Genomic DNA, 26,933 nt, shown 5'->3' on the forward strand with positions numbered 1-26,933 from the left:
TTGATTGAATCAAGGGGTACAAACCTTGAATTCAGTTTTCGTTGCAGGGCTTTCATTGTATCCTGAAGGCAATATTTCGCATACCTGTTGTAATTGCCAATTGTTATTGGGAGGGTAGAAATATTTGTCTAAAAGAAATTTATACAAGCCTTGAAAGTTTTGGAGTGCAACACTTTCTTCTCTGTGTCATTCATCCTTTGTGAAACCCATTTTTTTCCAACAGTTTTTAGACAAATACTTTCTGGCAATGGAGGGTGAATCTTCGAATTCGAATGCTACTGCTCAATCTCTGCAAGTGATGAACCAAACCTTTACTCGATTGGAACGTTTTGATGGTGAAGGTTTTACCCGTTGGCAAGAGACTGTGAAGTTTTTCCTGATCACCATCAAGTTGTGGTACATACTTGAAGATGGATTGGAGGAAATTCCTGCTGCAACTGACAATGACACTGAGGAATTGAAGGCTAGACGAAAGCAGCGTCAGGAAGATGATTTCATGTGTCGTGGTCATATTTTGAATGCTCTGGACAAACATGTGTACAATGCACATCGGAGTATTGGGACTGCAAAGGGATTGTGGACTGCGCTTGACAACAAATACAAGATTTCTGAAGCAAGCAACAAGAAATTCCTGATTTGCAATTTCATGGATTTTAAGATGGTTGACAGTAAGTCAATCATTGCCCAGGTCAGTGAACTTTTACTCATAGTTAATCATCTTAAGGATGCTGGAATTGATCTTGTTTCTGCGTTTGTTGTTGGGGTTATTATTTCTCGTCTCCCCCCTTCTTGGAATGGTTATAAGAAGAAACTTAAGCATGCTGAGACTGACTATGATTTAGAGGCCTTACAACGTCATCTTCGCATAGAAGAGGACTCTCGTAAGCGAGAACTTAAGGATAGTCCACATTCTGAAAACCATTCTAAGGTGAATAGCGTAGAAGAATCTAAAACACCGAATTCCTTGAAACCTAAGAATGATACTCAGTTTAAGAAGCATCCCAACAAGAAGAGTAAGAAGAAGGGCGCTGGCGGCCCTTGCTACTTCTGTGACAAACCCGGCCATTTTGCTCGTGACTGTCGTCTCAAAAAGAAACAACAGCAGAACCATAAAAAGGAGGCAAATATGGTCGATGACAAACTTGTGATCGTGGTGCAAGCCGCCAATGCTGTTGCTGAAACTGGGGGTGGATGGTGGTACGACAATGGTGCAACCATCCATATCTGTAAGGATAGAAATCTTTACAAGACATACGAACCGGTTAGTGGAGAAGGAAACGATGTTGTCTCCGCAAACGGTCAACGCAGCAAAGTTATTGGGAAAGGCACTGTTGAACTCTCGTTTACTTCGGGAAAGACTGTGACTCTTACTAATGTTTTACATGTCCCTGACATCGTGAAGAACCTTGTTTCCGGCGACCTTGTTATGAAGGCTGGATTCAAGACGACCTATGAGTCTAATAAGTTTGTGTTGTCCAAAAATGGTGTGTTTGTTGGACAAGGATATGCTTGTAATGGGATGATTAAGCTTAATTTAATAAATAATGGTTCTGCTTATATTGTTGACTCTGTTAATTTATGGCATGGTAGATTAGGGCATGTGAATTATGGTTCTCTTGGAAACATGAATCGATTAGGCTTGATTTCTGATTGCAATTTTGATCATGCTTCTAAATGTGAAATATGTGTGCAAGCAAAGATAACTAGAATTTCCCATAAGTCTGTAGTACGAAATTCTTCCTTACTTGAATTAGTACATAGTGATGTGGGTGATTTGCATGGTTCTGCCACTCGTGGTGGAAATAAGTATTATGTCACTTTTATAGAAGATAGTACTAGATATGCTTATACATATTTAATGAAATCTAAGGATGAAGTCTTTGATAAATTTAGGATTTATAAAGCAGAAGTAGAGACACAATTAGAGCACAAAATTAAGATTTTACGTTCTGATCGTGGTGGTGAATACTTTCCTACTGAATTTAATTCCTTTTGTCAAGAGCATGGTTTAGTTCATCAACGTACTGCACCTTACACACCTCAACAAAATGGTATGGCTGAAAGGAAAAATAGAACTTTGATTGATATGGTTAATTGCATGCTTATAAGTTCTGGTTTGCCTAATTCTTTGTGGGGTGAAGCTATGTTGTCTGCATGTTATATTTTGAATAGAATTCCTTTGAAAAAGAAGAGTGTTTCTCCTTATGAGTTGTGGTTTAAGAGGAAACCAAACTTGAGAAGACTTAAAGTCTGGGGTTGTTTAGCATATGTTCGAAAGCTTGATCCCAAAAGACCAAAGTTGGGAAACAGGGCTTATAAATGTGCTTTTGTGGGATACTCTCTTAATAGTATCACCTACAGATTTATAAACCTTGACACTTTTGAGATTATAGAATCTGTAGATGTGGAATTCTTTGAGAACTTAAATAGGAACAGTTCTCAAATGCAACCCATGGAGAATCCATTGTTACCTGATCTAGAACCTATGGAGATTGATAACAATGATGAAAATCCCTCTCCTACTCATGACAATGATATTTCAGTGCCTACTGAAGATATCGAACCTAGAAGGAGTAAGAGAGGAAGGATTGAGAAAAAGCCTGATCCAAACTTTATTTATTACCTTGTAGAGGCAAATAAGAATAGAATTCTTAGTGTTAACCAGTATGTTATGCATACTGATGATGACCCTAAAACTTATGCTGAAGCCATGAGTTCTAGAGATGCAAATTTCTGGAAAGAAGCCATCAATGATGAAAAGCATTCGCTTTTGACTAACGGGACTTGGGTATTAGTAAATTTACCTCCTGGTGCTAAAGCAATAGGAAGTAAATGGATATTCAAGAGAAAGTTGAGAGCTGATGGTGAAGTTGATAAGTTTAAGGCAAGGCTAGTTGCCAAGGGTTATAAACAAAGACATGGTATTGATTACTTTGATACATATGCTCCTGTTGCCCGCATCTCATCCATTCGTTGCTTGATTGCATTTGCTTCTATTCATAAGTTGGTTGTGCATCAAATGGATGTCAAAACTGCTTTTCTAAATGGGGATTTAGAAGAAGAGATATATATGGAACAACCTGAAGGTTTCATATTACCAGGCCAAGAGAAGAAAGTTTGCAAGTTAGTGAAATCTCTCTATGGTTTGAAGCAAGCCCCTATGCAATGGCATGAGAAGTTTGATAAAGTAGTTTTGTCATATGGTTTTGTGGTGAATGATGCGGACAAATGTATCTATAGTAAGCATGATAGTTCTGGTTGTGTGATTCTCTGTTTGTATGTTGATAATATGTTAATCTTTGGGTCTGACATATCTGTTGTGGAAGAAACAAAGAAGTTTCTTAGTTCTAACTTTGATATGAAGGATTTAGGAGAGGCTGATGTAATCCTGGGAATTAAGATCCTAAGAAAGGGAGATGAGTTGGTTTTAACTCAATCTCATTATATTGAGAAATTTCTCAAGAAATATGGTCACTTTGATGACAATCCAGCACCTACTCCTTTAGACCATACTATCAAGTTAATGAAGAACACCGGTCGTACTCATGCTCAACTTGAGTATTCTAGTGTTATTGGGAGTCTTATGTACGCTATGCATTGCACAAGACCGGACATAGCCCAAGCCGTGGGAATATTATGTCGTTTCTCAAGTAATCCAGGATATGAACACTGGAAAGCAGTTTCAAGAGTTATGGCTTACTTGAAAAGAACAATAAATTTTGGTTTGCATTACCAAGGCTATCCCGCTGCACTAGAGGGGTACAGCGATGCTAACTGGAACAATGTAGAATCAAATTTCAAGTCAACTTCTGGATGGATTTTTACATTAGGGGGTGCTGCTGTGTCTTGGAGTTCCAAGAAGCAGACTTGTATTTCTGATTCAACAATGTTGTCAGAATTGATAGCTTTAACTGATGCATGTAAGGAGGCAGATTGGCTTAGAAACCTACTTATGGAAATTCCTTTTTGGAAGAAGCCAACTCCGGCGGTCTTGATTAATTGTGATAATCAAGCTACAATCTAATATCTCTAATAAGACTTATAATGGAAAGTCTAGACATGCAAGTCTTAGACACTACATGGTTAGGCAACTACTCAAGAGGGGAGTAGTTACGGTTAACTTTATTGAATCAAAGAGGAATTTGGCAGACCCATTTACGAAAAGTCTACCAAGTTCAGTGGTTTCAATAAAAAGGAAAGAAATGGGACTAAGGTCTGTGAAGGAAGTTTGATCTCCCATAGCAGAAACCCAACCTATGTTTTGAAAAGGATAAACAAGGTTCAATGTGGTACCAACAAGTTATGGATGTGGATTATGGAGCACTAATATAAAAACTTCCCATTTCTTATTAGTGCTGGTTTCTGCAAGAAAATAGGATGGATGTAAATCCTTAATGAGTCTATGATTAGTAAAAGGTGTATCGCAGAAACACCTTCGAGACTTAATGGAAATAAGGCCGTTTCCTAAGAGAATAAGACCGTTCTCTAAAGAAGACTCATGAACAAGGATATAAGCACATGGCCATTAACGTGCTTGGCTACAGAACACATGATTTTATGAAATCAATATGTGTGGAGACTCCGGTTTTATCATAAGGGGTACTTGGTTCAAGACTGGTTTCACCATAGAACCTCGATAAGGCTTTGAGTTTCTTACACTAAGTGAAGGTTCAAATCCAAAAAATACCTATCATTTATGTGTTGATTTCAACGATGATGCTTAGTCTCAATTGTGCTTGAACTACGTTGGCTTGATCCCACTCGGGTACGTAGGCAGTCACTTCGGTGATGCAGTCACTCTGATTTAAAAGTTTTAACTTTGTTTTATGGTTTTTGAAAATAGGGGGAGAATGTTGGAATATTTTCAACGCCGCTAACCAAAGGGGGGTCCTGGGGGGCATCGCCCCCCAGGCTGTGGTCGACCTGACAGGTCAGGTCGTGGGGGTCCAGGGGAGACCGCCCCTGGTGGGGTTTCAAGGGGGCAACGCCCCCGGAAGAATTTTTTGAACTGAAGGTTTTAATTGGCCGATAAAAGCCTGTTCGAAAATTTCGAATCCAAAAGACACCATTGATGTCTGTTGATGAAGGAACCTGACGTTTCGTGAATAGAAACCTGTTGGCGAATAAAAACTTATTCCCAACAGGTGCAAAACCCTTTATAAATAGCTTCTCCCAGTTTCGTTTAAGATATAAGAAAAATCAATCTGTTTTCTCTGTTTCAAAAAGCATCATCAGAAATCAGAAATCTCTTTGTGTGTTCTTGATTGAATCAAGGGGTACAAACCTTGAATTCAGTTTTCGTTGCAGGGCTTTCATTGTATCCTGAAGGAAATATTTCGCATACCTGTTGTAATCGCCAATTGTTATTGGGAGGGTAGAAATATTTGTCTAAAAGAAATTTATACAAGCCTTGAAAGTTTTGGAGTGCAACACTTTCTTCTCTGTGTCATTCATCCTTTGTGAAACCCATTTTTTTCCAACATCTTCGCAAGTGTCAAGTCCGGTACCCAACGTACTTAATATGATACTCGACGGTCGATGCACCTGGAACTTAGAACTGCCAGCATATTAGTAAGAATCAACCATGACGCACCAATATTTAATTTTTGAGATGAGTTAGTTACGGCTACTTGGTGTCCTGACAAATTGAAAATTATTACACTTGATACTGCCATAGTTTTCATAAGTTTTTTATTATGTTTCTACTCATGGGAAATGCGACCACCTGAGGGTAAATGGGCATTGGATAGTTAAATACACACATGTGAACCGTACATGCACAACCTAAGGACAGTTTGGGTAGAAATTGGCATTTAGGGGTTAAGTTGCAACTATTAACAATTTAGGGGAAAAGCTACGTTACTAATTCGTTTAGTGGGGAAAACTCAAAAACCCCAAAAAGAAATAACTGCCACATTTAATAAAAGTGATGTTATACCTCGGCTTTTCAGGAATTTCAGACGGAACTTCATTTTTTTCAGATTCAGCTTCATCCTCCTCATCACTACCTTTGCTACCCTCCTTGTCATCATCATCATTCACATCACCACTTTGCCACCCTCCTTGTCATCATCATCATCATCATCATCATCATCATCACTATCATACACATCACCACCTTTCTCACCTTCCTCATCCTCCTCATCACTATCATCCACATCATCACCTTCCTCCTCCTCCTCCTCCTCCTCATCATCATCACTATTATCCACATCATTACCTTTCTCACCTTCCTCATCCTCCTCCTCATTCTTGTCAGATTCACGTTCATCCTCACGTTTTAATGCTTTTGTAAATGAAATGATTTCTTACAAGGTGTTAAATCAACAAGATCCTTATCATTTGGAACATTCTTCAGATCAGCTGCATGAATTTTTAGGCTTTTTTCTTCAGTGAAAGTAACAAGCATTTCATGTTTAACCGTCAAGTGATCAAGCTCTTCACATACTTTATCTTTTTGCATTTGTGCTATGCGCAACTTTTCCTTTAGTGAATCTGTGCTATTTTCTTGCCTATTCTATTGGTACTCATCCAAAACCTTTTTCTCTTCATCACTGCAAACTTTTACCCATTTTGGTTGCATCTGAAAACATGCCAAAGTATCAATATGGATCACAGGTGTACATCTTTTACACATGTTTTACAGGTGTATATTGTTGTACACATGACAAAATTCAAAATTTATCACCATTTTGTACACGTTATCAAGGTGTATATCAATGTACACATCTAGCAATAAATCACTATCGTAAGAAAGTTATCGAGTTACCTTTTTCATAGCATCATTAATGTCTCTCTCAATTGTTGTACTGATATCACTTATTATCCACCTTAGAAACCTTGTTCATTGCTCGCCGTCATGCTGTTGTTGTGTTCAGCAAACCAATACTGCATTAACAAACATGTAAAGAGCAAGAAATGTGATAGGACCCAACAAAGACAATGAACCAAAGAATTTAAAATGGTACAACTTAACACAGGTGTAAAACAATGTACACATGTAAACTTACCAACATGTATATCATACAACCATTAACTTTAAGTGGTGACTGGATATGTTTCCTAATGCTATCCATTAGATTTTTATGTATATGAACCGACCAGTTGGTCTTTTTCATTCTATACAATGATTCAAAGTAGTGAGACTTGGTAAGCATGCTTCTGTTTGCTTGGGTAAAAAAAAACTGCGATGCACAGGTACATCCCAAACAACACTACCAAGTCCTCAGCATTTCTTTCAATCTCCTTTTGCAACGTTGGTTTTCCTTCATTATACGCAAGATTTCATTCTCCACATCTAGTTTCCCCAACTTAGTTGATTCCTTCAGAGTTATTCGGGTTATCAGTGCACCATATGTCCTATCAGCTCGAGATTTGGTAGTTTCTCCTTCATCAGTTTCTGATGCCACCATATCTAATCCAATAATTAAAAACAAATCTTCTGGCATACTATTTACTTCCACTATCTTTTTCTTCTTGGCATTATTGAAAACGAAAACATTCTCCCCTGAATTATCATGGCGGATCTGGTTCGCAATCTTCAAGATTGAGTACGGATTCTTGTACCAAACATCTCTCTTTTTACCCCCATTCTTTTCTGACTTTTTCTCCTCTTTCTTTTCAGCTTTCTTGTGAACAAAGACGTCTACAACAGGCCGAAAAGGGCTCTCCTTTTGTTTCTCTAACTGAAAGTCAGTGAACCCGACTTTATCAGGATTCTTCTTTCTTACTTCTCCATCCTTCTCAAGGTGCTTGTTCACAAAATCATTGATTGCATGAAAACCTGATCTATAAGGTTTATTTTTATCTATGAAAATAGACAAATGGGAATAAGAAAAGGAAAGCATAACACATAATACTCATACAAATATGTTGGTGTACAAACCAGTACACTTCTACATAAATATAACAAGAGCAACATTAGTTCCCATACAACATTCCATATATCACTATAACACCATGATGGTGTAAAAACCTGTACAGTCCTACAAAAAACATCTTTAAAAAACACTCAATATGCCTTGAATCAGTGTAACAACATGTTGATGTATTGGTATGTACACACAAACAACAAATACCATAAAAACATCTCAAAAAGAATACTCAACATGTCTTGAATCACTGCAACAACATGTTGGTGTACTGGTATGTACACACAAACAACAAACACCATAAAAACATCTCAAAAAAAAAAACACTCAACATGTCTTGAATCACTGCAACAACATGTTGGTGTACTGGTATGTACATACAAACAACAAATACCATAAAAAAAACATCTCCAAAACACACACAACATGCCATGAATCACTGTAACAACATTCTTGTGTACAAGTATGTATACACCAACAACATATCCCATAAAAATTGCTCCAAAACACACACAACATGCCATGAATATCTGCAACAACATGCTTGTGTACAAGTATGTACACACAAACAACATATCTCATAAAAATTGCTCCAAAACACATACAACAAGCCATGAATCACTACAACAACATGCTTGTGTACAAATCCAACAACAGATCTCATAAAAATTGCTCAAAAACACATACAACAAGCCATGAATCTCTGCAACAACATGCTTGTGTACAAATATGTACACACCAACAACAAATATCATAAAAAAATTGCTCAAAAACACACACAACATGCCATGAATCACTGCAACAACATGTTGGTGTATAGATCTGTACACACCAACAACAAATCTCATAAATTTTTTCTCAAAAACAGACAGAATAGGCCATGAATTGTTACCATTTGCTACTTGAACAGATGTTGAAGCTGTTGTTGTCTTTGAAGGCTTTGATTTCTTCTTAGTTGCTGTTGTTATCTTTGGTTTCTTCTTAGGTGGTGATTTTTTTTGAAGATTCTAGTAATGAAATTGATGTTGAATTTTCCACTGTTGATTTTGATCTGGTCTTTGGTGCTGTTCATTTTCAAATTTCTTCTACTGGAAACCGTTCTTTTGGAGGCGTTTTTGGACTAAACCGTTTTTTTCCCTTGAATATGCCTCTCAATTGTTAAGTGCATAAGAACGGCCTCATAAACCGATTTTACCGGACCAAACAAACAAAGCCCAACAGGCGAATGAACACGGCAGCAGAGAATTTGGAACGACCCCCAGAGGTACATTTATGTGAAAACTACAGTCACACCCATTCTTACACACTTTCCTACTGTGAAATCCACGCCCAAAATTTTACAGGCGCGCACCCATTTTCTGGGTGAAAATTCTCCCACACCCAGATTTTATAAAATTATGTTTCTGTCTTTTTTTCATCTTCTATTCATTTTCTTCTTCCTCTCCACTATACCGGCACCTAAAACTCATAAAAAGGGAGAGATTCACGGGGTTGTGGGATATTTCGAATTTAAGATCTATTAGTGAAAGAGAATGGTTATGAGGCGAGAGACAGTTGAGTGAGATCAGATCGATGAAAAAAGAAATTTAAAGTGATTTTGAGATAATACCGAGATTGGAAGGGATTGAAAATGAAATCGAGTTCGTTTTTTAGCTCAAACAGATGGAGAAGTAATTAGGGTTTTCTGCTAGTTTGTTAACAGAGATGACTCGCAGGATATGTGGTCGATCTGAATTAAAATCAAACAGGGGGAAGATGGTTGAATTCGAATAAGAAATTGAGAGTCTGCGGATTGCAGAAATAAAAATTGGAGTTGATATTGAGACTTGAGAGATGAAATAGAGAATTTTTTATTGGGTTTCTGTTGAATTACCAGTTCTTGAGCAATTAAGAAGAAATAAAAAAGAAGAGAAATTAGATGAGGTGGGATTAAAATGGTTATGAGATTGTGCTGATATTTTTGGTTGTCCTGGTGTTGTTGAGTGGATGTAGGCTGGAGGCAGTGCAACGGAGATGGTGAATGGTTGAGCTGATAGTTGCTTGTTGAATTGGTGAAATAGAATTGAGCTATGTTGCAGATACGCAGTGGATATTGTAATGGAGTTGATTCTGGGAAGGTGCAGTGACACCAAAGGGTATATCCTCAATGCTGATAGCTCAAACATTGACAGGGGAGCTGACATGATTCAAACTTTTAATTTTTTTAGAAAAACATTTGATGAAAAAATATTAGATGCAGCTCAAGCCTAGATAGCTTAGCAAACGTTCTTGTTCACTACTATCCCATTGTTGGACGTCTTATGTTGAATGGGAAAAATAAGTTTGCAATTGTTGCACAGGCGAAGGTGCTCTTTTTATTGAGGCTGAGACCGAATGCACGTTGGAAGAGATCGGTGACTTGATGCAACCCAGACCTGCTACTTTTAAGAAACTTCTTTATGGCAATCTTGGTCCAGTAAACATACATGAATATCCTCTTCTGCTTGTGGTTCAGGTTTATATAATACATGCAGCTCATACTTTTAATTTCGAAATTAATTCTTGAACTCATCCTTAATTGAGTGTTAGTTATATATTATTCAGAGTATTTTTGTTCTTCTTAATTTCCTAGTATTTTTTGTATGAAGGTGACCAAATTCAAGAGCGGAGGAGTTATTCTCGGACTAAGCATGAATCACACAGTATTTGATGGAATTGGTGCAATGGAGTTTGTGAATTCATAGGGTGAAGTTACTAGAAGATTGCAACTAACAAAACCACCATCACTATATATATAGTTAAAATTATATGTTAAATTTTGGAATGCATACAAAATAATAATCGAGATAGAAAACAAAGATTTTGATTATTATTTGGTATAATAATCAAGGTATAATACAAAGATATGCTGGTGCTAATTGAAAATAGATAGCTTTTTCCCATATTTTTTAAATGTATCTCGATGCTGCCCATTACAAATTTTCGGTGTTGCTGAATAATTTTTTATGCAGTCATGAAAATGGATGCATAACCTGTTATGCATCTACATTTTTTTTTCGCATAACACATTATGCAGCAACATTTATGTGAGTATTGAAACCAACAAAAAAAAAGGCTGCATAATTTGTCATGCACCTGCAATAATAGCTGCATAACTTGTTATGCAGTCCAGGGAATGGTTGCATAACACGTTATGCAACTATTTTTTTGTTAGTATTGAAACCAACAAAAAAAAGGCTGCATTACTTGTCATGCACCTACAATAATATTTGCATAACATGTTATGCAGTCGAGAAAATGGATGCATAATCTGCTATGCATCCGAAAATATGACCGCGTAATGCATTATGCATCGAGAAAATTGTTGCACAATCTTTTATGCATCGAGAAAATAAATGCATAACCTGATATGCATCCGTAAATATGGATGCATAGTGCATCAATTTTTTTATGTACGCACTAAAATCATCCAAAACAATGGTTGCATAACTTGTTATAGATGCATAATTTTGTTATCCAAATGCATAATTTTTTATGCAGTGGAGAAAATGGTTGCATAATTCGTTATGCGTCTGCAAAATGTGTTATGCATCTTTTTTGGTTGCTGCATAATAGCTTTGTATCAAGTTTTCGAAAATTTTGCCTAAAATGATGATCACCTCCGATTTTTTCGTGAAAAACAAAAATTTGATATTCTTGTTTGTACTCGTTGCGTAGCTCTCTTAAAAATATTTCCAACGATATAAAATTTGTAAAATTCCCAAGGCGCGGATTTTTAGATATGTTATATCCAAGTTGTGTTACCAATTATACCCCTAATGCATAGCCTGTTATATGGATGCATAATCCCTGATGCATACACTATTAATAATTTCTTATAATTATGGATGTCACGAAAATAATTATGAGTGTCACAATACCTAAAATTAATTATGGGCTTGACAATGAGAATATTATTTTTTTTTTGGATCTCTCCCTAATTTTCCCTACATTTATTTACAAACATAAACCCTCCGTCCGTCGCCACTACCTCTCTCTCTCTCCTCTCTTTTCGTCTCTCGACGTTTCCAGATATACACAGTGAATTACCTAAGCTCTGCTTTCCTGCTTCCTCCTACAAACCTTTCTGTTTAGGGTTTCCATTAAAACAACTCTTCCGAACACCATTTTCAATCAAACTGATCTCCAATGGTGAGGTCCAACGGTACCAGACTTGCTTATTGGCTTGTCAGAAAGTCTCTCGATTCCAAGCTGCTATACTCTTCTCCAAATGTAAGATTCCTATAAATTTTTCTTCGATATGGGTGCATCAATTTATTTCAGTACTGTATATGCATTGATTCGGTGTTTTTTCTCGAGCAGTTAAATTATTCCTTGCGGCAAGGTCGGGGTTTCGTTTCAAATCCCTGCAATTCATACATGAATTTTGGGTATAGGGACTTGGAAAATGGTATGTTAGGTTTTTAATTGGATTTTACTTTTCATAATTAGAATATACTCCCTCCGTCCCAAATTAGTTGAGCTATTTGGTTTTAAGTGTTGTCCCACAAATAATTGAGCAATTTCACTAATCAAGGGGATATCTCTAAAACTATCATTTTAATTTATTATTATTACTATAAGAAATATGTATAATTTGATAGTCATGTTTATATTCGTTGCATAGATGTTTTAAAATGTGCATAGATGTTTTAAAATGTCTTTCAACGGTATAAAATTTACGAAAAACTGTGGTATAGTTTAAGAGATAAATCATTTCTAAATTTTATTAGTGATTATTCATAAGGGTATAATTGTAAAAAATACTTAAATACACTCCTCTTTCCTCTTTGCCTTAAGAATTGTGAAAACTACAACTAGCTCAATTAATTTGGGACGGAGAGAGTATTATATGTTTCATCCATTAATTAATGTTTTTTAATTTTTTGTGTTTCAGCAAAATTTGGTACTGGTGGTTTTCTAAATGGAGTTTTTCATGGGTGTTTGGGTTCAATGAGGAAGATTCATGCTGACTGGTACTAAAGATTCTTTTCTTTGTTCTCAAGTTTTTTTTTGCACCAAAAAAAAAAAGATCTTTTATTTAACTATTATGTATTGTTGTTTTAACGTGGCTTTGCCTCTTATAGGCTCAGTATGTAGAGATTATTACGATATACTTGGAGTCAGCAAGAAATCAAGTGTATCTGAAATTAAGAAAGCGTATCACGGGGTATGTTCCTTTATCTGCATTACACGCACAACAACTGCTTGCAATTCTTGTATTTGTTGACTTATTGTATAGTGTGATCGTCAAGGACATGTACATGTTGTGACACGCTGGTGGAACGGAATTTGGCTTATGCTGTATTATGATGGCCCGTAAAAATTTCAGCATATAACATCATTTGAGGGTTACTGATGATACCTGGATTGCTGTAGTTGTCCTGTTTCTTGAATTAATTCTATTTCTTTGCATGTATATGTAGCTTGCCAAAAAGTTTCATCCAGATACAAATAAAGGTGACGCTGATGCTGCAAAGAAGTTTCAAGAGGTTCAAAAAGCCTATGAGGTATACTTTCACGATATTCTTCTTAGATATTGTAACCCCTTTTCGTCATATTAATTCTATCTATTCATGTGTTATGTACGATTTAGGTTTTAAAAGACAATGAAAAGCGATCGTATTATGACCAGGTATGCGGATTTGTTCTCTATGTGTTCCTAGTAGATATTATGCAACTAATACACTCAAGTGATGTTCCTCAATGTAGGATAGTTTTTAATCTGCTTTTGCCATTCAGCTTTTTGGTTCTTTGCATTATGTGGTACCGATCCATTAATTCTTTTCTACTAATTTATGTTCCTTTTTGGTGTCATTCTTTCTAAGTTGCAATAAGTGCAAGTTTTATACATATGTTGAAGATTCCATCTGATACTATCTTCTTCTTCTTACAGTACCATATTTAATATGTTGTATTTTCACATATAAGGATGGTCTCTGCAAGTATGGTTATTTTTGTTCATATTCACCACTCTTTTCATCTTTAACACCCTTAGCAAATAACTTCAATATTGTGAACTCATTAATCACAAATGTCTAAAAGTTCGAACTTCGAACTATCTTCATCCTGTCTGCTCTCTATATATAAGTCTCATAATCTTGTTTTGTAAATAGGTTGGTCATGATGCATTTGAACAACAAGGTGCTGGTGGTGGTGGCCCCAGTCCATTCAATGGGGGCTTTAATCCATTTGAGGATTTTTTTCGACCCGGAGCTGGTGCTGGTGGTGGTGGAGTGAATGATGTAATGAACTTTTTTCACATGCCTTCATATTTTCTTATCTCTAAATCTTGTTAGGAATTCTCTATTTTTTTATTATGAATTTTAGCATATTTATCATGCGTTGACTTCATAGATTGATGCACATTTATACTTTAGTTGAAAGCCTACCTGTAAGAACAAGCACTGTGGTAGGCAATTGTCTCCTTTACGGCTTCTTCATGCAAAAGCAACTGCTCTGGTTGCTTAGCGTCATGGAAAAAGTACTTTTCTCTACTTCGTTCTTGCATCCTGTGACGAAGTTGGGTACAATTCTGTTCAGACAGTAAACTACTTTTTCATGAGAGACAAGTGTGTCTCTCTCTTTCTCTCTTTCACATGTTTTTAATGATAGCCGGACATTGGCTGTCTGGTCTCAATCGAATTTGAGCCTTGGGTTCGGTTTTGGCTATGGAAGCACCATAGCACTTGCAATTTGGAAGTCTTCCATGGCTGTCTTCCTGGCCACAGTGCTTGCTCTAAGCTGGGCAGTTAAGGTCCTCCGGGAGTAATTTTTGATTGAAAAATCTAATTGATATGTCTTCAGTTAACTCCTAACTGTTCAATTTGCAAATACAAAATCACTTTGTATTCGTTACTTCTGTTACTTATCAAACCAAGATTCCATGCATCCTCTATTTTCATCTTTTTTGTGAAATGTGATTTTTCATTCACAGAACTCCACATATCGTTTCTTTGATTGAGATAAGAATGACTTCCCTTCATTTAATAGGCGCCATATGCTATAATGCTTGTGTTCAACCGTTTTTGGTGATACAAACTACATCCTTATTTTGGTATAGAGAAACATAACAGGGATCACTTTCTTAGTTGAGTAGTCCATGTTATGCATCTAGATCCATTATCTTGGATTCATTTCAAACTCGATACATCAAAGTGTTTGTATTGGAGAAGTGAAGGGTAGTTTTAAAGTTGCTCTGTTCTATACAGTTGAGCATTTGCGTAGAAGTGGCTAACACGGAATCAGAATCAGATGTTCTTACTTGTGCTGCTTATCGTTAAATTATCTTGTTCAGAACAATTGAATTTTCCTCGGATACTGATTTTATATCTTTTGCTTACAACTGGAGCAGTTTTTCAAAGAATTCTTCAAGCAAAAAGGATTTGGAGGCCAAGATGTGAAGGTCTCTCTCTCCCTCTGAGGAAACAAATTTAAAGATGGTAAAGTGTTGAGTAAAAACTAAAACTCCATTGAGCTGACATCATTTCTTTATATAAATTGCTCTGCTTAGGTTGTATTTGAACTCTCTTTCATGGAAGCTGTCCGTGGTTGCTCCAAAACTGTGACATTTCAAACTTCTTTACCTTGTGAAGCTTGTGGTATGATAGATAACTTTTAATTTCAAAGTCTATTAACTTACTGTTTAAGTAGGCATTTTTTTCCTTCCTCAGTTTTTTGATGTTCTTCATGGGGTATGTTTTGCAGGTGGAACTGGTGTCCCTCCTGGAACAATGCCTGAAACATGTCAGACTTGTAGGGGTTCGGGAGTGGTCGGTTTTATTATCCTTCATTTTGCTGGTTCTCTGAACTCCTCTTTTCTGTGTTGTTAGTTAAAATTCGGTTCTTTAAATGTGCAGGTAACCATGCAGACTGGTCCATTTAGAATGCAAAAGACATGCACATGTTGTGGTGGAATGGGAAAAATTGTGACGGTATTGCTTATCTTTTAGATTGAGGATACTCTATTATAAACATGAGGAAGCTAATTTTTGCTGGAAACTGTTTGTGTGGCGTCTGTAGTTGTTATTTTGCCAGTATGCTGCAGATGTCAATAAGGTCCCTTGAGTATTGCCGAATTCTTTGTCATGTCAAATGGACTTCACCATCAGTTTCACCTGTATCATTTGTTAGAAGCCAGAAATAGGACTAATTACGACTTGGAATCAGCAGTGCTTATGGGAGTATATACGTCGGATGCATGTCTTAATTTAGTCTCACGAATTTGTAATTCTTTGAAATACTATATCGCCTGAAGTAACAGGCGAGGCACTGATAAACTTTAGACAAATTCGACGTACTTCTGTTCATCCATTTAATAAAAAGGGCTTAGTTAGAAATATGCTGTAACTTAACATCATTACGAGAAGTTCCCTTTTGCTTTATAGTTTGCCCCTGGTCGATCTTAATGATAGGCAGGAGCAAAAACCTCATGTTTCTAACCAAACAAATATACCCTTTAAGGAGATTTTGGCTTCAGATGATCTGTTTTTTGTGTCTTTTCTGTATTTGTTGAATTATTTAACTTCAAGGATGTACTGCAATGTGGATTATATTTCCTGCTGCATGTAAGTTAACATTGGAGCACCTGCTGTTGTTATCCACATGCAGAGCTTCTGCAAGTCATGCAAGGGAGATCGAGTTGTTAGAGGACCGAAGACAGTGAATATAAATGTGATGCCGGGTATGCTTTAATACTGCATTCCTCGCAATTGGAGGTTTTACGACTTAGATTCTGATCTGCATTTAAATTTTCAAGTCAGGTAGCATTTTTTCTCATTTTTGAGTGTTATGCATTGTTTGGATTCCTTTCTGCTGTTCTGATGCCGATATCTTTCATCTTCAAATAACGAATTTTTGGATAATAGTTTCTCTTATAGTGCTTAGATTTCGGTTTGGAAAGTTAGTAATGGTCTTTATCTGTGCGCTTTGTGTAACTGAGTCTTCAGCTCGATAAAGCTTGTTATTTAGGTCCTGCAAGTTTATTTGTTTATTATCAAAAACAAAGAAGATGTGTATTGTTGAGTGGCTCAACTGAACTAAATCACGCAGCATTCCTGGAAGCTATTGCCAACATCTGTCGTTTACTATTGATTCTTACATTTGAGTTTTGATGCTTTCAGGAATTGATAATAATGAAACTATCAGGATTCCTAAAAGTGGTGGAGCAGATCCTGATGGAAATCAACCTGGCGATCTTTATATTACGATAAATGTAACACATCTAAACCTCGCCATATGTATGTTTTTATAGACCAACCTACGCTACACGTATCGAAACATGAATTATTGCAGGTTCGAGAAGATCCTGTTTTCCGAAGAGAGGGTCTCGATATTCATGTCGATGCGGTAGTGAGTGCTACTCAGGTTTGTGCTTCGCAGACTAGCTTTCCCAATTTCTCAGTTGATGCTTTTGGTTCTCTCTCTCTCTCTTTTTTTTTTGTTCTGTTTGTTAGCTTTAATGTAGTGGTTCTTAAGCTTGAAGATTAAAAGTCATTGGAGGAATATTCGGGGCGGTGTCATGCTCCTTCCTGTTTGGCTATTTATTCTTCATATAAGTGCATGAAAGTAGTTCTTTGACAGCTAAGATGGGTCCCACTTCTTCTGCGTGTCTATGGGTCTAAGGCTGGTCACCTGAGTATCAAATATCTGGAAATGTCTTCCACTAATATGGACCTTTGTATGGGCTTCTTTTCTTTCATCAGTGAACCACAGACTCTTTTATGGTTTAGAAGCTGTGTTACAACGATACACCTAAAAAAAAATCAGCCGTATCGATACGTATTTACACGGATACGCGTACTAATACTCCAATACTTCAAGATACAACTCAGTTAAACTTAACTAAATATTAGATCTCAATACCTTAATATTAGAAAATTTAGATATTTTACTAGATTCTATGAGAAGTTTTAACTATAGTGACAAAATATTAGTTCCAAATCTGTCCACTGATCTTGCTCTAGACTATCTTCCTTCTTATCCAGACTTTTTTTCTCCAGTGAGGTTAATCATACATGTATGTATTTTGTTAGGTTTCTATCTTATATATAATATATTTATGTTAAACTACTGATATGCCGTATCGCAGTATTTTAGTTTTTCAAGTTGGGGTATCATAATAGCGTATTGGTATCTTGTATCCGATACCGTATCCGTATCGTTGCAACACAGTTTAGAAGTCCTGATGAAGACCCCCACCCTGTGTGCAAGACAGGGACGGGCCTAGCAAGGGGCTAAAGGAGGCTATAGCCCGTCCCTAATTTTTGGGTAACAAAACTTTAGTCTAGAAACTTAGGTTAAATTTTATGTTTAGCCCACATATTAGTTGTATTTAGCTAATTGTATGTGATTTTTAGCCCATACTATGAGATGTTCAAAATTTAAGTCATGTTTAAAGTAAATAATCTTCTTCTACTCACTACCTTTCAACTCCTACTTTCTTCTCTTTTGGTAATCACTTTGTATTTCTGTTATTTGTGTTCGTTTTAACTTTTATCTCCCTACCTATTTAGTATTGTACGGGTAGATCACTATTTGGCCACTAATTATGTGATGTATTCCAAAAAAATTTGCCGCTGCCTTCGGCCGCATTATCCACTGTTACAATCCAGCCCTACCCTAGGAAAAATCCTGGGTCCGTCCCTGGTGCAAGAACGATCTAATGCCTGATTTTTTGCTGAGATGGTCTCCACCCTTGTAAATCAACATAAAACATGACACGATCAAGGCCCCATTTTACCTTTTGTTAAACCTTTATGATGCGGGTGATGTCAACTTTTAATAAGATCTTGATTTGGACCCGTTCTCTATGGTGTTTCTGCAGGGTCCTTATTGGCTCAATCAGGTTCTATTTCATGGCTTAAAATGATAAAAATGTGATAGTTAGAAAACTAGTCATCGTAAGAGGACTTGGTTGATTGTGGTTCATAACTGGATTAGGTATTGCATAGATCAGAGGTGAAGTTGATGTTGATCCAATAGATATGCGTCCTCATACAGCATTTACAGAGCTTGTATCAGTTAGATGTAGGATAAGTGGAGGGTAAATACAAAAGTTGACAGCTGAAGGTTGAGATCTCTGGTTGTAAGTCATAAATAACGGGAAAATGAGTGTGAATGAAAGATAGACCATAAGTGTCCCTACTGCCACTAACAGTTCGGCATTTAGAATTACTAAAGATGTTTCTAGGATCTCTTGTAGGGATTTGAAGGTGTCACTGCTGTAAGTAGTTGAATATCACATGTATATGGCACTAGAAATGTGTTAGGTAGTTGGGAGTAGAGACCATTTTCAAACTAGGAAGGCTTTCTGCAACAATACCCGTTCTCTTCATGAGGTGCTTACCACACATACCTTTGCGGCTGCACTACCATTGCCGTCGCCATGGGATCGCATGTTCTTACTTTGTTTCCATGAGTTTATTTCTGAGTTACTGGTGAGCTGGTGAGGTTCGAGTTGCAGTGTGTGGTTGTATGGGTTACTTGAACTTGCTGAATCAGCGAATCAGCTTCTTGTACTTGAGCGGTGAAATAACAAATTTTTTCTATTTTTGTTGTAGGTAAGAATGAGTTTCTAGTTCATGTATGAGGAATATTAACTAGATTCTTGTTTGGGTTGTTTCTTTTATAGGCGATTCTTGGTGGAACAGTTCAAGTCCCAACTCTTACCGGGGATGTTGTTCTCAAGGTATGTGGAGTTCTTGCTATTACTTTATTGGATGAAAGATCAATTTATCGTGTCTGGAAACTATGGGACACATCCTGAACTGCCCATTTGTAGTTCTCTGCTCATAATTTTCACGACGATCATATCTATATATAGTACTCTCTCCGTCCCACTATTAATGTAGGTCACTTAATAGTGGGACGGAGGTAGTATTTTTTATTCAGTTATGTATTCAGAACTTATCCCAGGTGATGTAAATTTATCCCGGTCTTGGTTACAGGTTCCTCCTGGCACTCAACCTGGTCAGAAGGCTGTACTGAAGAGAAAAGGTTAGAAGAGTATATGGATGTTTTTGAATTTTACGCAAATTTCCAACCTGCATATGCTCTTAGTGGTTGAGTGTCTCGCGTATGGAATTAGTATAAATGATCATACTTTAGCCATAGTAAAACTTGATAGGGCCATGCATTTAGTAATATACTATAAAATTGATGATGCTCTATCACATATGATTTCAATTTCTTGGATGCACTCCATTCGGTCCCTCACAGCCTTAGTAAACTTACTGCACATGTATCGCAATCTCATCTTATATCTATACATGTTCAAACTTGGCCTTTCTTTTTTTCCTGTACCATTAATTTGACCCTTCCAATGTTCCAACAGGAATCAAAACCAGTAACTCTGCGTTGTTTGGTGATCAATATGTGCACTTCAATGTCAGCATTCCAACGTAAGTTCTATTGATATGTTTTTTGTTACGTTGATGCTAGAACTGTACTATTGGAGTATCTTTTAGTTGTGTAGAAGACTAGAAGTCCTGTTCCCGTTCCTCTATCAAGCTGTTAATCAATTCTTCAATTAAATTAGTTTTGCTAATATATTTGAACTTGGAAAAAAAAAAGCATATGTAAATAGCACATCAGGTATATATATAGATTTATATGAAAATATCTATTTGATGAGGATTTTATTTTCTTCTGGTACAGGAATCTAACGCAAAGACAACGCGAGTTAATTGAAGAATTTGCGAAGGAGGAACAGGGAGAAGATTACAAGGGTGATAGCGCGCAGTTTGGGTAAAAATGAGCATCATAATTTAAACACAACCAGCCTGCTTACTCGATTAAATTTTTTTGCAAATATTTTGCTTGCATTTCACTCCTACCCCTCTTACATGTTGCATCCATCTAGAGGGTATTTATCTGTAAGATGCGCAGAATTTTTCCTGGTTGAGATCACATTTGAATATTTGAGAGGAGAGTAAACTCATGATTACTCATTTGCAGATGTAGGATCCCTTGTTGTACATATTACAGTTTTCAATATATACTGATTCAATCATAAAGGGCGCTGTTTTATTTCATTTTTCCTCCTTGTGGTCGTATAATCTTATTCTATTCATTTTGTGTTACAACTTGCAAAGCATTCATAATCTTATTCTATTCTTTATCATTCCTTAGGCTAACCCCTATGGGCTAGATTGAACTGCTAGATTGGCCAAAAGTGTGGGAAAAAAGTTAACACTCTTTCTAGCTACTTCTTTCTTAGCATTTGCTCGCAGTCCAACTATCAGGAATGATAAAGAATAGAATAAGATTATGTCGATGAACCATAATCTTTTTCTTAGCATTTGCTCGCTGTCCAACTATCAGGAATGATAAAGAATAGAATAAGATTATGTCAGATGAACCATAATCTTTTGTTTTGAGGGATGCGAAACTTGACGATGAACCATTCGGCGTTATGTGAGGGATGCGAAACTTGACGATGAACCATTCAGCGCCAACATTATCACTTTGTAAAATTTGTGTCGTCACTTATCTTCTCTCCTGTTAAAAAGATGCTACCAAAAACCAAATTTTGTTTTGTCTTATCAATCCAAGTCATGTCTGATGAGAGGAAAGAAAAGTTGCTGGGTAAAGAGATATTTGAATATATTATCATTTATCATGTCATGTCTTTTTCTTACACATTTTGTACCATTTGTCCATTAATATTTTGACATACTTCTTTTCTTCCTAGGGGATGACGGTGGTATTTGAAATTTTTTTAAGGTAGATTTTTTGAGCTGTTTGGTTGGGCGTTGGGCGCCGTTTGGTTCGGCGACTGGCCGCTAGATTAGTCGGACTTAGGAGATTGCTCGTGCCGACGTAGATGGCCAATCTAACAGCTAAATATCTAGCCCATAAGACTTAGCCTTACGACCTACCTACCAGTAGTGGTCCACACAAACACCGATTATGGAAAAAGGAAGTGTTGTCGAAACTCTGCAATTTCCCTCCATTTGGTATCTGTCCACATAATCTATTATAGCTCACATTCAACAGTTGCAAATCCAAACCAATAATGTCCTCTGGGATTCCACCGAAGATCTTATTATGTGATATGTCCAAGGAGGTTAGACTCTTTGGAAACTTGACCTTTGTGAGATCAAACTCTAATTGATTCCTGGACAAATCCATCGTTCTGTCCACTGCGTGATTTGGTTTAAACAGTGTTGATGCGTCCCCAACAAGTTTGTTCCTCGACAGATCAAGTACTTGAGAATCCAGATCTCCTAAAGATTTTGGAATTGGACCCGAGAGTTGATTGTGAGATAAGAAAAGATAAATAGAAGCAGCAAAACTCCCAAAAGATTCTGGGATGGAACCTGTGAGTTTGTTTCTATCAAGGTGGAGGGTACCGAGGTTTTTAAGGCCAGAGAGATTGGGTGGGATGGAACCAGAGAACTGATTGAAAGAGAGATCGAGGTAAGTGAGAGTTGTGAGTTGATTAAGGAAATTGGGAACCGGCCCCGAGAGATTCATCCAGCTGAGACGTACAGAGCCGATCCTGAGCCTGAGAGGGCCCTGTGCAAAAATTTCTTTAGGGGCCTCTTATAAGGTCCAATATTTTTTTGTTGTTGATAATTTTGTAATAGCAATTATATCAATTATCAGTACTTATTTGTAAATATTTTTCTTCAATACTTATTTGTGATCGGTGCACTTATTAATGGTCGGAGATAATTTTGACGACACCAAATTTTATGTCGCTATATATGGCTTTTAATGATTACCGTAAATTGTCTTCAAAGTTCAAAATTAACGTCGAAAAATTAGGCCATCAAAAATAATTCTGGTGATAAAAGATTTTTCTCACTAAATACTTTCGTGATAATTTTGTTTTGTCTCCGTAATAAATTCCAGCAACAAAATACTTTGTCTTTAAATCATATTTTATCAACAAATGTTTTTGTCTCCTAAGAGATTTTTGGATGAGCGTAATAAGCGTTTTTAAAAATGGTTTCTGAAACAAATATTTCAGCCGCTGAAAGTGAGTTTTATACGCAAAGAAATTTGGTCTCCAAATATGTTTTATTGACTAATGTATTTAGTATGCAAAGATTCACTTGCGGAGACAGAAAAATTGGTCTCGAAATAAAAACATTAATGACATAATAAGTTCACATAATATTTGAGGTAAAGCAGCTGATTAAAATCAGTCCAGCCGATTGAGTGCTTTAGTTTTTCCTTTAGGTCGCAGGTTCGAATCTCGGTAGGTGATTTTTGGATAATTTTACACTTTAATGTAATAAGTAAGAAAATTTTTGGGCCCTCAACATAGCTGGGCCCTGTGCGGTCGCACGGCCTGCACACCCTCGGGCCCGGCTTTGGAGACGTAGCATTTTAAGATGCTTTAACTTTGTGATAGACTGTGGGATTGAACCGGTGACATTTGTAAGGTGCCGGAAAACAAGAGTTTCGAGGTAAGGAAGGTCGCCTACTGAGGATGGAATTTGGGCAGAGATATTACCTTGAAAGACTGTGAGTTGGTTGATACGGTTGGTGTTGGGATCACATTCGACTACGTACCAGTTACAACAGTCTGTGTTTGGAACCCATGAAGCTAGATGGTAAGGGTTGTTTAGAGACTTCTTAATATTCATAAGAGCTTTGTAATCACTGGGATTGCATTTTCCTAAAGCCCCAAGAGAAGGAGATATTAGGGTAGCAGATAAGAAGAGAAGAAAGAGCGAGTACAGCAGACAATTCATCATGGTGATCGACTGACTGATCGGTTTTATTTTGAAGATAGTGTTAGGGAGTTGTATATGTAGCATTAGCCAGCTTGACACGCGCATAGTGCTATGTTAGGAACTTAAAGAGATAAAAAGATACTGGTGTTTGCAATCTTTGACTTGTCTTCCTTTTTCTTATCTTTGTTTCGTTTCTCCATTTGTTGTATTTTGACTTTCAAAATTTCGTTCGTAATGATGGCTTGGCTGTGTTCTTACATTCATATCTTCTCATGCTGCTACTGTCTTTTTCTCTCTTAGCTGTAATGTAATGGAGAAGATATTCACATGTTCCTTTATGTATGTCCAACTAACACTGAACAAGGACGCACTACTCTACGTAATACTTAGTTGATAGAGATAGTGATATTGTTGGCTGTAATAATAGACAATATATTATATTTAGAGATGATATATTTAGAGATATTTAGTTACCATAATATTCTGGGAGAATACCAGATTTTCTGTAATACTCAAACTCTATTTATATGAGTTTATGGAATAATAATAATTAAGGATTGATTAACCTCCGACATGGTATCACGAGGCCAACCTCGATCCATCTTCTTTTTTCTCTAAATTACCAATAATCATCCATGGCAAGTGACAAAAAATCCTTACATCCGGCTTTCGCCGTTTCTAACATCAAAGTTTTGATCCCTATTACTCTAGATATCAAACAAGATGAATATTCTTCATGGGTTTTCCTTTTCCAACTTCATCTACAAGCACACAACCTCCTTTTTCTTATTGACGATTCCGCTCCACCACCAGATCTTGATGCTGCCACCATACTACAACTTGATGCCCTCTGCCGTCAATGGATGTTCTCCACCATGGCCAAAGATTTGATGCTTACTGTTCTCAAAACTGGTAAAACTGCGAAAGAGTTATGGAATCATCTTAAAAATCTTTTCCAAGACAACAAAGGAAGCCGTGCCGCTAACCTAGAAAGTAAGTTCGTGAATCTAAGATTTGTTGATTGTAACAATGTTGATGATTATTGTGATAAGCTACAGGCACTTTCGAATCGACTAAGTGATCTTGATTTTCCAATGGATGAGAAACGTTTGGTTATACAACTTGTCAATGGACTTCCGGAGGAATACAATATTGTTGCCTCCTTCATCCAACAATCGATGCCATCTTTTGACACTGCTCGCTCTCAATTACGCACTGAGGAGATTCGCCGTGAACAGCAATCAAACTACAGCTCCCATACTGCCCTTGCGGCTGCCAACAACCAGCGTTCACCTGCTACTTCTTCTTCCGTCACCAGCAGTTTTCACTCAGCGTCTGCCCACCAGCGTTCCGAGCCCAGTTCCCTGATGGGCCACCAAGCTGCTCTTCTGCCAACTCCACCAGGCCCAAGACGTCACCCTATTGCACCCAACTGGGCTCCCCAATGGACGTCTCCCCCAAGCCCATACCCTGCTGTACCTTACTGGAGTCAGCAGCATCATCTCTCTGGTCGTGGCCGAGGTCGTCAGTTCCGTGGGCGTGGCCGTGGTCGCGGACGCACCTTCTCAGCAGCCCTTTCACCACAAGCTTACGTCACTCCTACAATGGAATACCTTCAACCATCGGATATTGCCGAAGCATACAGCTCCATGAGCATTCGAGCGCCTGATGATGACTTCTACATGGACACTGGCGCAACATCGCACATCACCTCGGATCCAGGTACTTTACATAATGTTTTTCCTTCGAGCAATGTGCGGTCTATCTTAGTGGGTAATGGCAGCAGCATTCCGGTAACTGCTAGTGGATCTAGGTTCATAGATCTTCCATCTCACACCCTTCATCTCAAAAATACTCTTGTCGTTCCTTCCATCATCAAAAACTTAATCTCTGTTCGTAAATTTACCACTGATAATCATGTGTCTGTTGAATTTGATCCTTATGGTTTTTCTGTGAAGGAGTTGAATTCGAGGAAGACTATTCTCCGATGTGATAGTTCTGGGGAGCTTTATCCCATCACCACTTCTTCCGTGCATTCCTCCCTTTCGCCACTACCTCACCAATTCTCTCTTGCCGTCTGCTCACCTGAAGTTTGGCATAATCGCCTCGGCCACCCTGGCGGGGCTATCTTAGATGCTTTACGCACAAAGTCTTTTATTAAATGTAATAAGAATCTTTCCCCCAATCTTTGTCATTCTTGTCAACTTAGCAAACATGTTCGTCTTCCCTTTTATGACTCTCATTCTACTAGTGCTGCTCCTTTTGATATTATTCATAGTGATTTATGGACATCTCCGTTGAATTTAGACACGGGTTTTCGTTATTATCTTCTCTTATTGGATGATTTCACTAATTATCTATGGGTTTTTCCACTAAAACTCAAATCCCAAGTCTTCACCAAATTTTTGGAATTCCGTTCTTTTGTTCAAACTCAATTTGAACGCCAAATTAAGTCATTCCAATGCGACATGGGTCGCGAATTTGACAATTCCTCTTTTCATAATTTTGCTAGTCAAAACGGCTTAGTATTTCGCTTCTCTTGTCCTCATACATCCTCTCAAAATGGTAAGGCGGAACGCATGATTCGCCGAATCAATGATATCACCCGTACCCTAATGACCCATGCCTCCGTTCCTCATAAATATTGGGTCTATTCTCTTCTTATGGCCGTCTACTTACACAACATTCTTCCCACTAAAATTCTCCGCTTCCAATCTCCGGTGTCCGTCTTATATAGACGTCAACCCACATATGATCATCTTCGCATCTTTGGTTGTCTTTGCTACCCTAATCTTTCTTCCACAACACCACACAAACTTGCTCCTCGTTCCACTAGGTGTGTCTTTCTTGGTTTTCCATCTAATCATCGTGGTTATCGTTGTCTTGACATTTCCACAAACAAATTCATCATTTCAAGACATGTCACATTTGATGAAACCATCTTCCCTTTTTCAAGTCCCTCTCATCTAGACTCTTCCCCTTCTCAAGACCCACAAATCCATCCTCTTTACTCCTTCCTAGACTCCTCCACATATCCCCCTCCTGTAGCCTCTCCTAATACTCATCCATCTCCATCCTTCTCCGTCCCTGTTGACGGCCCAGTCGTCTCAAACCTACAGCCAAAGCTGTACTCTCCCCCTCATCGACGCCAATCTCGTCCTTCCCAGCCCACTCCCACTGAGCCCACTCTTTCTTCCGAGCCCACTCATCCTTCCAAGCCAACTCGTCCTTCCCAGCCCACTTTTGCTGAGCCCACTACCCATGACTCTCCACCGTCCTCCCTTACCCAGCCCATTACCGTGCAGCCCAACACGGTCTCCTCTCCACAGCCCATCAATGCCCCGTCCAACCCCTC

At 37.6% G+C, this 26,933-nt stretch overlaps 4 protein-coding genes across 4 annotated transcripts; 2 read left to right on the top strand and 2 right to left on the bottom strand.

The window, feature by feature from the left end:
* Nucleotides 1–6,038: 6,038 nt before the first annotated feature.
* On the bottom strand, nt 6,039–7,076 carry LOC113355242 (acidic leucine-rich nuclear phosphoprotein 32 family member B-like). The gene is made up of 3 exons (XM_026598062.1): nt 7,011–7,076; nt 6,840–6,888; nt 6,039–6,286 (listed from the first exon to the last, which is right to left on the bottom strand). Exons 1-3 carry the CDS (start codon nt 7,074–7,076, stop codon nt 6,039–6,041), a joined length of 363 nt encoding a protein of 120 aa, XP_026453847.1.
* A 4,529-nt stretch (nt 7,077–11,605) lies between these two features.
* LOC113309218 (chaperone protein dnaJ GFA2, mitochondrial-like) lies at nt 11,606–20,923 on the top strand. The gene is made up of 18 exons (XM_026557630.1): nt 11,606–12,122; nt 12,213–12,300; nt 12,787–12,865; nt 12,977–13,059; nt 13,316–13,399; nt 13,486–13,524; nt 14,006–14,134; nt 15,244–15,294; nt 15,403–15,490; nt 15,597–15,661; nt 15,749–15,823; nt 16,500–16,572; nt 17,012–17,103; nt 17,184–17,255; nt 19,522–19,578; nt 19,838–19,886; nt 20,224–20,290; nt 20,547–20,923. The coding sequence occupies exons 3-18, from the start codon at nt 12,856–12,858 to the stop codon at nt 20,638–20,640; spliced, it is 1,128 nt and encodes a 375-aa protein (XP_026413415.1). The 5' UTR covers nt 11,606–12,122; nt 12,213–12,300; nt 12,787–12,855; the 3' UTR covers nt 20,641–20,923.
* A 573-nt stretch (nt 20,924–21,496) lies between these two features.
* LOC113309229 (polygalacturonase inhibitor-like) lies at nt 21,497–23,637 on the bottom strand. Its single transcript, XM_026557640.1, has 2 exons — nt 23,199–23,637; nt 21,497–22,371 (listed from the first exon to the last, which is right to left on the bottom strand). The coding sequence occupies exons 1-2, from the start codon at nt 23,597–23,599 to the stop codon at nt 21,759–21,761; spliced, it is 1,014 nt and encodes a 337-aa protein (XP_026413425.1). The 5' UTR covers nt 23,600–23,637; the 3' UTR covers nt 21,497–21,758.
* Nucleotides 23,638–24,213: 576 nt separating this feature from the next.
* On the top strand, nt 24,214–25,901 carry LOC113355248. Its single transcript, XM_026598066.1, has 2 exons — nt 24,214–25,300; nt 25,537–25,901. The coding sequence occupies exons 1-2, from the start codon at nt 24,214–24,216 to the stop codon at nt 25,569–25,571; spliced, it is 1,122 nt and encodes a 373-aa protein (XP_026453851.1). The 3' UTR covers nt 25,572–25,901.
* The last annotated feature ends 1,032 nt before the right edge of the window (nt 25,902–26,933 follow it).

Source organism: Papaver somniferum, chromosome 1, assembly GCF_003573695.1.
Source record: "Papaver somniferum cultivar HN1 chromosome 1, ASM357369v1, whole genome shotgun sequence".
In the NCBI taxonomy this organism is placed as follows: Eukaryota; Viridiplantae; Streptophyta; class Magnoliopsida; order Ranunculales; family Papaveraceae; genus Papaver; species Papaver somniferum.